Source organism: Cyanistes caeruleus, chromosome 2 (assembly GCF_971803275.1).
Source record: "Cyanistes caeruleus chromosome 2, bCyaCae1.hap1.1, whole genome shotgun sequence".
NCBI lineage: Eukaryota > Metazoa > Chordata > Aves > Passeriformes > Paridae > Cyanistes > Cyanistes caeruleus.
The window spans coordinates 34,320,212-34,333,286 of record NC_141702.1 but is presented as its reverse complement, the minus strand read 5'-3'; the positions used below and the strand labels follow the sequence as shown (position 1 = coordinate 34,333,286).

General features: G+C 42.7%; 1 protein-coding gene across 2 annotated transcripts; it reads right to left on the bottom strand.

Moving 5' to 3' along the window:
• Window positions 1-229: 229 nt before the first annotated feature.
• On the bottom strand, window positions 230-12,181 carry PRSS35 (serine protease 35). Of its 2 annotated transcripts, none has more exons than XM_086876446.1 (2): window positions 11,817-12,181; window positions 230-6,253 (listed from the first exon to the last, which is right to left on the bottom strand). In XM_086876446.1, exon 2 carries the CDS (start codon window positions 6,235-6,237, stop codon window positions 4,996-4,998), a length of 1,242 nt encoding a protein of 413 aa, XP_086732572.1. In that variant the 5' UTR covers window positions 6,238-6,253; window positions 11,817-12,181; the 3' UTR covers window positions 230-4,995. The 2 variants fall into 2 exon arrangements, with proteins under 2 accessions (XP_086732572.1, XP_086732573.1); XM_086876447.1 differs by lacking the exon at window positions 11,817-12,181 and adding an exon at window positions 10,536-10,753.
• Between the last annotated feature and the right edge of the window lie 894 nt (window positions 12,182-13,075).

Here is a 13,075-nt window from a genome sequence, read left to right as displayed (position 1 = left end):
TGAGTCATTTCCTTGCTGAGCTAAATTTTTTACTCATCAAATTTGCTCATGGAGTAATTATCTTGAAGACAGGGAGATTTCTTTCCCAGAACAAGTTTGAAAAGACATTAATATCTTGTAAGACCATGTCCCAGATGATTCACTGATAAATCATTACAGGCACTTAGAGAATGAAGCTTGTGTAACACAACCATAGCTAACAAACTGCATAATGACAGAGGAAAAGAAAAACAGCAGAAAATATTTATTGACATAATAAGTGCATCATATAATATCAGAGCAAAGGTTTGCATTTATTTTCTCAAATGGCTTGTCATTTTGCCCATTTAAAAATATACAGTTTTCTGTCAGTCTTAAAAAAGCTAAGAACATGAAAGAATCCTCAAAGCTTCTTCTGGAGTTTTTTTTTTAACCTAGATGCTCTAACACTCAGAGCAAAAGGCTGGTGCAAAGGGGACCCAAATATACTTCTAAATCCATTGAGATTAGAGTGAAATTTTAAGCTTTCAATTTAATAACATTCTTTTTTTTTTTTTTTCCCATTCATTCTTTAATCCAGGAATTTGTAGATGGAACTATCTGCAATAATCTGTGCTTTAAAATTAGAAGCAGTTGATTAAATTTCTATGGGTGCCAAACACAAACAGAAGACACCTGAAAAAAAATGTATTGCCTAGAATTTCTAGATACATGCAAAAAATGGAGCCAACATTTAAATGCCTTAAGTCTGAGATTTTTTGTTTGATTTTTTTTTTTTTTCCAGTGGAGAAGAGCCTTTACAGGAATCCCAGCAAAGGTCAGGTTTGAGAAACTCCCCTTACTCACTACACTCTTAGTGATCCAGTGTACTGGGAGGTTGACACTACCAAGTCTTTTGGTCAGAACACAGATCTGCTGTTTTCCAAGGACCCTGAATGAACAGAAGCACAATCCCTACAAATTCAGGCAAGGACTATAGATCAGGGTCAAAACCCCTGCCTGGTAGCAGTCCCTGCCACAGCCTGAGTCCTCTCACAGCCCTTTCCTTGTTGCTGTTGGCTGGGAAGAAAAGGATTATCTTTAACAGTGAAAAATTGTTCATGAAACTTGTGAATTTCACATCTTAATTCATACTATTAAGTGTCTCCCATCTGCCTACTCTGTCTCACAAAAGTTGCCTCTGCTACCTTGCAGCCATTTCATCTGTTACTTCACACACTTTCTTTATCCCTTGCATACTATCTCCATCTTCCTGGTCTTACATACCATCTACTTGTTTTTTCTTTCTGTTTTATTTGCTGTTTGCTGCTAGGTCATTCCTTATCAGCAGAATAGAAAGAACTCCCCATCTGCTTCTCTCCTCCACATGTGGACGAATTATTTTTTTTTTATTTAAGCCATATTCGTGCTGATTCATACTCCATATAGACACATAAATCTGAAAAATTAAGATGGTAAATCTTAAGGAGTCAAGGAATTCTTTAAGCAATTATTAAAGCATTGGGTACTCTATACTTCATGTAACAGAAATCACTTTCCTATTATAATATTTTGGCCTTTTTTTGTTAAGTTGATACAAACTTAGACTTAATTTTTCACATTGCAGATATCCCCCTTGATTTCCATGGTGTGTCCCAGAGCCTCAGATTAAAGACATGCACAGACACCTTGCAGAAGCTAGTCTGGGCATGTTAATGGCTTGCATATGAGGTTTATCTTTGGCCCTGAAAAAAACTCACTTGTTGACTTTATAAGACTTTATATGATTTACTTTATTCCAGTAGCCCTCTAGGAGAAAAGAGATTTGGCTGAGGTTGTTTTTTCCAAAAGCCAGGAATACAGTTAAATAAAACAATCTACTATACCAACTTTTATGGAAAATAATTAGTAGTGATGGAAAGAAATGATGTACAGCCTGGTACCTGAGAGAGGAAAAATCCTTTAGGGAAACATCACAAGGGCTGGAAACCCAGCCTTGCTGCTGGTGTCCTAGACAACAGCAAGATCTGATCTACTGAGATCATGTTTTCTTCCTCGTATTTTCTATTGGTAAGCAGATAGTAACTGCAGGTTTTTGAGAAAATCTGAGATGGCTCAGAAATTCTTGTGTAACTGCAGGTTTTTAAGAAAATCTGAGATGGCTCAGAAATTCTTGTCCCATTTGCAGTGGTGAGTACCGAGAGCTCTATGCAGGACATTAAATTCCTGGGATTGTGTGCAAGAACTTGATTTATGAACTGTTCCTGAAGTACCTGTAGTAGGTAGTCACAATTGCCTACATAAAGCATTTTTTTCTCTATTAGGCCAAGTGGAAAACCAAAATGTTGCCTAGCATGCTGAGACAACAGGAGAAACATTTTGTCTCTGTCTTCTTCTACCTGCATTCCCTGGCCTGAAGATGCTGACAACACCAAAACTCAATCAAAACAACGTGTTCTCCAAGCCCGTATATTTGCATGTGTTTGTGCATGGGCACTGAGACACAGAGGTTGGTTTATTTGTTTTAAATTAATATTTATGTTGCTCTGGCCAACCTTTTTAATCTCTTAGTACCACCAAATGAAGCACTGAGCATCTAGTATTAATTCTCTGAAAAGAAAGAGTTTTTATCACCCTGGTACGGGAACTTCAGGTAGCGGCTGAGATATTTACAACAGATGATTATTATAACAAGACAATTTGGAAGCTGACATCAAACATTTTTTATTCTTACCTTGCTCCCAATTCCCAAAGGGATAAAGAAATAGATTTTATTTCTTCTTCTGAGGTGCACACCTAAATAAGACTCAAAATAATAAGGTATTTACTAAGCCCCCTTATCTTGACCAGTTTTGGACCCAAATCAACAATGACAATAATTGTAAAAAAATCTATGGACCTGGGTTGTCTTGTATTAGATTAATGATGTAGCACCTTAATTGTCACAGTAACTATGGAAAAAGGCATTTAAGAAAAACATTACAGACCTGACTAAAGAATACTATAAATCTCTTGCATAGAGCGAGAGCATTAAATACCGGACTGAGGTGATTTAAAATTACTGTCAGCAAAGCCACATGTGTTAATAGAGATGTTAACAACAATAAAAAATAATTGACCCTAAAGTCTTAGAGATTTATTTCTAAACTTCAAAAATTATTATTAGTTTTCTGCAAACAATCACACAAAATAAAAACAAAACATAATAAAGGAAGAAAAGTTGAGCGTTCCCTGGAAAAGTTGACATTAAAAGAAATAGTTTCCTTTAAAGTGAGATCTCTTCCAATTAATTAAATATTGTTAGGGTTATGATATGGAAGCAAGTCTTAAATTTTTATGCTTTGGCAATAGTAGGACAGAGCTGCCTGCACATTCAGTGTGTCAGGTTATATACTTTCAGCCATCTACCAAAAAAATCAGTTAAAATCATCTTATTTCACCAGAAGATATTACAAGCATGATTTAAAGATTCCAACAAACAAATAATATTTTAAAATCTTGTTATATTTTTTTCTCCTGCACAGGAAGAAAATGCATTTTGGTCAGCATAAATTTATGGTAGAAAAAAATAATTAAATATTACGGTGGTGAATACTCTGAAAGTATTGAAACCCAAAGGATATGATCAGAAAGGCACAGTATCTTTTTATGTTATTAGATTAACATAGCACCATAACAATTCTGTGTACTTCAAAATCTTGACATAAAATAAAATATATAGACTTACATAGCAATCAACAACAGTTTTTAAGAAGGTGGTTTGTGTTTAAAGATGTGTAAAAGTCAAGCTCAGTTTGTGTCTTCATTAAATACATGGTTCTGCAAACATACTGAACCAAATTATTTGCTAACTACTGCTGCTATCTAACAAGATACCTTTTATAATGCACAGGATAGTTCTACCATTCAGAAGGTGCTGTAATTTAGTTGGGAGAAATTTTTAGTTAAACTTGTGAATCATGTTGAGGTGGAGTCTGAATATAACATGATTAAAACCACACACTTTGCAAAACTGTAAAGCCAAACTAAAATATTGATTTCCAACTCCCAGTCTAATACATACTATCCTGTCTATGAAACTGAACTAATATAAAAGTAATTTATAAAAACTGAAGAAATGTATAGCACCCAAAAAATAAATCATCTGTGAAGCTCCAAATGATTGTCAAGTAGCCACTTCAGGAGTCAGTGACTTCCCCCAATGGTAAAGCTAAACATTTGACTAGAAACTAAACCTACAGCTCTCCAAATATTAATTGGAAGGCAAAGACGTGTGTTTAAGATTTCTATAGCTTCTCAAAGAATGTTAAAAGGCATTAAGCGATGTCCAGATGTGTCTTCTTCCAAACATGGAAACTTTGTTCATTAATATATTTTTTTGCTGTTTTCACTGAGCAATGAAGTGAATTTGTCTTTAAGGTGTAACCCCCAGCTACATAAATTTGGAATTTCCATGGGAGTGTTCCTGCAGCAACCAGAAGAGGCAGTTCTCCAAACTATCAATCATTAGCTATAGTGCTGCTTCTCAACATGGACCTGTGGTCTTTAGAGAATGCCAGAATAATGTCTTGTTCTCATGCAGTTCTCTGGATCATTCTGCACATACAGTGACATGCTATATGCACAACTTGCATTTGAGGAAGTGGAACAGAACCCTGAGAAAAGCAATTCCATTGGAAAAAAAATAGATATTGTTTAATAACACCAGTTTGAGATGTTTCAACCCTTCCCCTGGAAAAAAATATTACAAATAGGTGCAGCCATGTTTTTTTCTCATTAATGAGTTGGATTTATCACAACTGCAAACATAAATATAGTTTGGGATTTTAAGTGCGTATCTAGGTCGATTACAATTAGAAATATTTTGTCTGACAATTCTACCCCTCCCCTAGCAATTCAGTATTCCTTAAGTCACCATAGCACTACTTGCAAGCTCAGAGTTCAAAAACATTCTGGTGTGGAGTGATGTTCTTCCAGTCTCTGTTGTCTTTCACTCTACGGCGGTAAGGGTGCTAAGCTAGTGAGGCTCGGCTCTCTTCAGCCTTGTGTGCAATTCTCATCATTCCCATGTATCCAGAAGCAAATCTGGGCATATTTGAGAGGAGTAATTCGTACTGCTACATTGTAATCCTGCTGTTCACCATTGATGTCCACCCACTGATGGCCTGAGTAAACAGCGATGATCTTGCGTTTCCACTTCTTTTTGTTCGGCTCCTTCAGACGGAGATAGATGCCAGATCCTGTGGAGCCAGGCTCAGCATCACAGTACTGATAAAACAGATCATTGGACTCATCAGAAATGCTACAAAATCTATAGACCAGCTGCCCAGACCGATCATTGTCAAAACCTGAGAAGTGGATCATGCTCCCAGGCATCATTTTGATTGTTGGGCTGATTCCCAGCTCCATGTATTTCCTTTTGTGGGGACGCTTAAGCTCAAGAACAGCATAATCATAATCCAGGGCAATATCCCCAGAGACACCCTTAAACCAGCCTTTCGGGATGTGCGTACTCTTCACCCGTGTCCACTGGAAGGAGGGTGTGCCATCTGAGGTCCCTTGCCTCCTCCCAGATCTCCTCTGCTTTCTCTCATCACCTTTGGATTGTCGCCTTAATTCTGTGGCAGCTTTGGGATCCTCTTTGGCCGCAGAAATTTCTCTCCTACTTCTTTTAGCGCCTTTGCGTTTCCTGCCGCTGCCTCTGGATTTTGTCTTCATCAGGCCCACCCTCAGCCTTTTGCTGCCCTTAACATAATCCTTGCCGTTGTGCAGACAGTGGGCTGCTGTTAGCACGTGCTTGGGGGAAACCAGAATGCCACTGCAGCCCGTGGAGATCTTCACAGCTGTGTTGAACGGAAAGTTGGTCATAAACCTCTTGTCATAGATGCTGAACCTACTGTCTGTTCCATATATCTGCCTCTTCTTTCTCAGCGGCCTTCGTGTGGTTGTGTTCGCAGCTGGGTCAAGCGCTGCTCCCAGGACATTCACTTCAGTCAGGGTCCGTGTGCCATTTTCAAAAACAGTCTCATAGGATAAGAGGCTTTTCAAGTCAGACAAGCTTGGCACTGGCAATTTTCTTTGACATTCAATTCCACATACGCTGTTCAGCTCTAATTTGGCTTTTGCTTCAAATTTAGGGCTGTCAAGGGAGAATGTTCTTTCTCTCACAATCTGGGGAATCTTCTTTAAATGCCAAGTAAAATCTTGTTCAGTTTCTGTTCCATTACTGAGACCCAATATAGGTATGAAAAATATGAACAGCAGTAACATGTGCTCCATTTTATTTTATTTTTTTCTAAAACAAGAAAGAGAGATTTGAAAATACACTTTGGAAATATACACAGTTATCTTAATATCTTCTAAGTATAATCATGCCATTTTAGAGCTGACATCAGCAGAACAGAATTCTACCATCTGCTCAAAAATAGAAATGCCTCAGATATTCCCCATATTGCCTCTGACTCTTCCAATTGTTTCTAGCAAGATGGATGCAGATAATTCAGCCAGCATCCATGCTGAGCTACCTACTGGAAGATGAAACCAGTTGAGTTTTACCTGTTTTTCCCTCAATGGACAGCAGTCTGAGTCATTCCACTTGGTAGAGCATCCTGGTTTTATTTATTCCAAAAGAGTGCAGTTAAATATTGCATTTCTGCTTCTCTTTTCTATAGCTATATAGTTGAAGGTAGAACATGATTGAAAACCCTCAATGCATTCAAGAGCTGGGATCCAAGTAGAGATGGATAGACAGACTACACTCATGAGACTTAGGAACCCTTGGGAAACGTGACCAACTGTGCTCTTTCATGTAATGGCCAAAATGTGGTTTTAGCAGACTTAAGATTAAAAGCCTTGAAAGCTACCAGTGGTTCTCCATTACCCACCAGCTGAGAACTATGAATCTGCCTGCATGAAAAATGGCACTTTGCTAACTGCTATCCCAGGGAACCGAGGTCTTCTAGGATAGACACACAAATGAGGAAAGGAGAATGTTGCTGGTGTAGAGGAATCTCCTGGTTATATATACATGCAGCAAAGCTCGGCCAAGTATGAAGGACAAGTCAGGTTACTCATCACATGCTTTTTTCAGCATCCCATGAAGGCTGTAGGAACTGTGCTGTCTGTGCCTTATGGTCACACGTGGAACACCCCACCTAGATGGGGTGATGCACCACACCAAGAGCTAATACTTTAAACGGGAAAGACAAAAAGCAGTATTATTCCCATCAGTAGTTGTGAAACATGCAGAAAAATGTAACATTGTTAGAAGTCTGAGGCAGAGCCAGAAACTGAACCCAGAACTCTTGATTCTGAACTCAAAACATTACTGAAAAGACCATTTTTCTCTTTTGGCAGCACTGATGCCAATGGCATTATCCAACTACTGGCAGCTGCCACTGGGAAACCTGTGCTCAGTTCCAACATCCTTCATTCCAATTACATGGAAACCTCAGCAGTGAAAAAATAAAGGGTCTATGATTAAACTTTAAAAGCCAAGCAATTCAAGGATTTGTATGTGGTTAAGCTCTCTGGTTTACATTGCAATGACAGTGTAGGCCAGGGCAAACATAACCACTTTCCTTCATTTTAGTTTAGAATAATAGAAGTGGTGCTCTCCAGTGAAACAGCCTGGCTACAGGCTAGCTGAGGATCTAGCATGAAAAGTAGGGGCATATGGAAAAAAAGTGGGAATGTTGCTTTCAAAGCTGTAAAATGGACCAGTGACTCCTATGATTTTTGAGTCATCTTTATCCTATAGATGCTTATAGACATATATGTTGTCTATAATAAGTAATATTTATCATTTTTTAGTTGAGTATGCACTACAGTTCAACCTCAGCTTGTTGCTTCTGATGCCAAGTTCAGAGGGTGGATTTGTTTTATCACAGTTTTGACACTGTTCACCTTTGCCAGAATAGAACACCAACTTTGAGCTGGAGTCAACTTACTAGGATATATATATATACACATATATATATATATATATATATATATATATACACTACATTTTACAATAAAAGGAAACTGCTCCTGGCTTTCAAGTAGCTAACTTGGGTTTTGGAGAAGACGTGTGGACTTTCTCAAGACATCTGGAGGTTACAGTGACTCACAGATCTGAACTGTGAGATGTATGTGGTCATTTGAAAAGATATCTGAAAGTTTTGAAAGCAGAGCTGGAAAATCACTCCAGGAACAAGATTTTGTAGAGGAACACCAATTGTTAGCACCAGTCTAGCTTATTGGTATAGCAGAAATGTGCACATTTAAACATTAACTTTGATATAAAAAGTTACCTTCAAAGTATTGGTTTCATTTTTGCTCAATTAGCACTAAATCTGAGGAGGAGTTACTATTTTACATATCTGTGGGTAAGTTAGAAGGTGCCAAAATAAAAAAAAACTACTATGATGAGAATATAAAAATACCTTCCTAACCTGACCAAAGGCCTGCTTGTCCTAAAATCCTGATTCTGACACTAAATGTGGTTGCCTAGGGTGGAGGATAGGGATAGGAACAGGGCAACCATGTATGCCTCTGCTCCCTCACAGTTTCTTAACTTACAACCAGTTGTACCTGATGAACTTTAGAGCAGAAGAAATTTCTGTAGTTTAAGGAAACCTTAGTTAATTTCTCTTCCACAGTTTGACAGTCTTCCCTTGAATACATATAGAATTTTGTAGCCATGATGTTCTGCATCCAGGAGTTCCACAGCTTAACTGCATGTTGTATGAGGAAGTATCTCCTTGTCTTTATTTCCAACCTGTCACAAACTAGCATGGTTTGAGGATAAATAATGTGCTAATAATGTAGAAAAGCTGGTTTAAATTTGCTTTGCCCTAATACAGCTGCTGAACAAGACAGTTCTAATGTCAGGCTTGAGAATGATTTTTCTATTTTTCCCTAGAATACTCCTCCCTTTCTCAGCTTTTCCTCAGGGTCTGGATATTTGATATTCCTCTGTAGCTGAACTTTGCAAGCCATAAGGAAAGTTCAGCTATTAACTGTTTGTTCACACAGAAAGTCTAGGTTGATATCATTCCGCTGTCTTCCCAGATGATCTCATAACTAGGTTAAAAAAGAAGCCCATTTCTTTCTCCCTGCTTTATAGAGAGACTATCTGCAAGCAAATGGGTGGAGTACTATGGCTCCCTTCTGCCACTCTTCAGAAAGAAAAAAAAAACAACAAAACAGTCAAAGCACAGAACTTTCATTAGATGCCTTGGAGCCTTCCATTTGAAACATGATACTCAAGTGCTCACTACTTACAAAGGCAGTCTTGGAAGCCAAGATTTTCTTCATTTATAATGAACCACTTGTCACTGGGAATGAACTAACTACACTTCAGGATAACTGGAAGAAAATCAAGGAACTTGATAAACATGGTAATTCTCATTACAGACCAGAGCAGTGGTCCTGCTAGGCAGCTTTGTCATTTCCAGCCGTGCATTTAAAATCTGTTTACTAACCCCATCTCTACTGTTTAGAGGAGGCCAGCTCCAAGCACAGGCAATGTCAGCAGTTGCCATAGCCCAGTGCAAGCTGCTGGTAAAAGGGAAACTCAGGGCTCCTCTCACCAGATGATGAGGATGTAAATGTGTATGTGGGTGCAAAGATAACTTTGCAGAGTGGGAGAAAGGGAGAGAGAATACAGCCTCCAGGGGAAGGAGGAAATGTCCTGAAAAGGCTTCAAGCTGATTGCAAGAAAAAAAAACCCTCAACAAAAAAACTCATTCTCCACTCTTCTGCCACACCCCAAAGATGCTCTGTCCTCTCCTTTCCTTTGCTCCTTTCCCATACAGATTTCGGGCTGGCTTACAGTAATTGGAATTCTTGAGTCAGCTCTTTAAAGTATGACAAATTGCTTGAGAGATGACAAGATGGAAACCAGAAAGAAAGATCCCCAGCTATATGAAAACGTTGAAATTCTTCCTCCAGTTTCCAAACTTGGCTGATAACTTTGGTATCATTCCAGCTACCAGGCATATCCATACAAGTAAAACTATTTTTAGTTCTTCTCATTTCTTGCTTCCAACATTAAACCTTTCTACATCCACAGGACAAAAAGTACCTAATTTTTTGGGATATCCTTCAAAAATTTTGTCATTATAATCTACTTTACTCGAGCCGAATGCATGTCAGATGCTCAGGAAAAGGTTTATAGTCAAGCAGAACTAGAATAGTTTTCTCTTCAGGCTATCACAGAAGAAATTTACCTATCAGTGTAGCTCAGACAGAAGAAAAATTCAGTCCAGCTTCCTGGACACTTCCAGTGTTTTATCTTGGTCTGTTCAGTGCAGCCTCTACCCTGCGATTTCCTTCTTCTTGTAGGAAAGTCAACACATTTCAAACTAAGCTTACACAATTTTAAATACAAATTCCAGGCCATGAAATAACAGAGGCTGCTAGAGTAACCAAATCCTTTAACTGCTTTTGGCCTTATTCTTGAAATAACCTGAAAGTTAAAATTTACAGAGAAAAACAGAGACAAATTTTTGATATCTCACATTCCCTGGAAGGAACCATTGCCCCAATCTTATCCGCCACTGCTCCCCCTTCCCTCCTCCAGGTGCGCTCACTCTGTACAGCGGTGTATGGATGCTGTCCTCCTCCCTGACTTGCGGGAAAAACCCCTCTGCGGCTCCTGGCTCTTATAAAAATTCGGGCAGCTCCAGCACTCATAGGAAGAACTGTTTTTGCAGGGCAGGGGTGACAGCTCATTTGGGAGCTCCCGCAGGCGGGGAGCGCACAGGACGGCGAGCCGGCGGCGCTGTCCCGGTGCGGTGCGGTTCCCGGCGCTGCCGCGGGGCGGCGCTCCCGCAGCGCCGGCCCCGCGCCCGCCCCTCCCCGCCCGGGACCCTCTCCCGGAGGCGCAGGGGAAGGAGGCGGCGCCCAGGCCGCTGTTCTGCTGCTGAGCGGCTCCGGGGCTCCAGCCCTGCCAGCCGGGAGGCGGCCCCGGCACGGCTGCGGGTGGGCACAGACCGGGAGCCGGCCGGAGGAAGGGCGGGGACGGGAGGGCTTTGCCGGGATGGCCGCCTCGCCTCTGCCCTCTCCGCTGCTGCCGGCAGCTCCTGTTTGCTCGCGTCTTTAAAGCCCAGGGCTATCCTGGAAGAAGAGGAGGATCTGGGGAGCAAGCCCTGATCTCTCCTTGGGCATCCCCTGGTCCTGCTTTCCGCAGGAGGCTCTGCTTTTCCGCGCCTGATCCAAAGGAGTTTCCCCCCTCTACAAAGCCTGCAAGTTAAATACCTTGGCACGGCTCTTTTATTTTTGCTATTCCAAGATAAATCTGCTTCCAGCAGCGAGGAATCTGGATGAAATTAGTGTCAATTGCAGAGGAGCGCGGAGATGGTAGCGCTAATATTGAGGGGATGAATCAGAATTAAAGGAGTTTGTTTTGAAGGGTGAAGGGGGCTCTTTGCCTGCTCCCCGCAGAAGGCTCAGCACAGAGACAAACCCCCGAAAACCCAGTAAATAACCCCTTGCCTCAGTCCCTTTACGCCGTTTTGTGAGACCGGCTTTAAACACGAAAAACAAGAAACAGATAAACGCGTGGCCTTTTAGTCCTTTCAAAAATATATCCATCAGGCTAAAGAGGCAGGAACTTTATACAAAACATCTCAGCTGCCAAGCTCAAGGTACTGACATCGCTCAGCCCCATCACTTTTTAAAAACGACCCGCGCAGGAAGAATGACATCGCTAAAAATCGATCACCTTAGGGACGCTGGTTACCTCGCACTGCCCGGTCCCGGCACCGGGCAGCCGCCCTCAGCCCCCATCCCCAGCTCCGCTCCTGCCCCCCCAGGGCTCTGGGGGCTGCCTCTCCCCCAGAGGCCGCCGCTGGGAAGGGTCTCGGTCATACCTGGCAGCCCGCAGGAGGGACGGAGGGGAGGGCGGCCGCAGCCCCGGGGCTCAGGCTCCCGGCTCCCCGCTCCGCGCCGCTCGTCCGCCGCCCAGCGCCCGCGGCTACTGAGGACGGGGCGGGGGGAGCGGCCAGGTCTTCCCAGGCGGGGGAGGGGATGGAAAAAGGAAAAAAAAAAAAAATAAAAAAGAAAAAAATAAAAAGAAGGCGAGAGGGAGGAAGCCGAGGGGGAGGGCCGAGGGGAGCGCAGACAGATCTCGGTGTCTCCTCGGGTGGGAAGGGAAGAAGGGGCTCTGCTGCGGGGCGGGGAGGCGCATCGCCCCGGCTGCGGCTTCCTCTGGGCACGGGGCCGGGGTGACCCGCACAGGGACGGGCCGGCAGAGGCTGCCGGGCCGCGGTGGCGAGGCGGGGACGAGCGGGGAGGCGGCGGGACCCGGTCCCGAGGGACGGGAGGGTTCCCCGTTCGCAGCGCTCCACCTGCGCGGGTGGCGGCGGCGGGGAGGCCGCTCCCCTGCCCCGCCGGAGCGCTCCTGGGGAAGGCGAGGAGCGGGGAACGGCGTTCCCACGGCCCGTGGCCTGCCCGCTCCCCGCTGCCCTCACCCCTGTCTCCCAGCCCCGCTCCTCTGGAGCGCCTCGCTCCTCAGGGACCCTCCCTGCCCCCCTCCTCTGCACCATCCCCGCTCTTCTGACCTCAGAGGCCAGGTGAGAAGCACCTTCCTCCTTTCCTCATCACTCTGCTCCTCTTTGCCTTCCTTCTTTCCCTCGGTGTCCCTGTGGTCTCCCCTCCCAAGGCAGAACGCTTTGTGTGGTGGTCTTTCCCCCTTGGATCACCTCTAGGCACTACAAGAGGCTTTCTACTGCCACGCAGATGCGCAAGGTGAAAACTACCCTCTTTCTAAACTAAGCAGTTCTGCAAGTGCTTAACCCGAGCATTTCCATTGAGCTCATCTGATGTAAACTCACTTCATACTAAATGAAGGCTCACTGATTGGCCAAAACCAGCAGGAAATTTGTGGCATTGCTGGAGATCAGAGTTAGACTAAAAAAAAGATCTCCAGAGTGCTGCTTTGTTGTTTTAATTATAGCCATATTCTTCCCTTAAAAGTTTTAACTTCAAAAACTTAGTGGAACCAAATTTGTAAACAGGTCGGAAGTAAGGCTTTGGCCATCAAACTGCAGTTTCATTTTGAAGACTGAGGCTTATTTCTTAAAAATGTAGATTTCGTTTACAGTCCTGGTTTTGTCGTTGTTTGTGCACT

Coding starts and splice junctions, on each gene's coding strand:
- PRSS35 (XM_086876446.1), bottom strand. CDS start 6,237: ATGGAGCACATGTTACTGCTGTTCATATTTTTCATACCTATATTGGGT.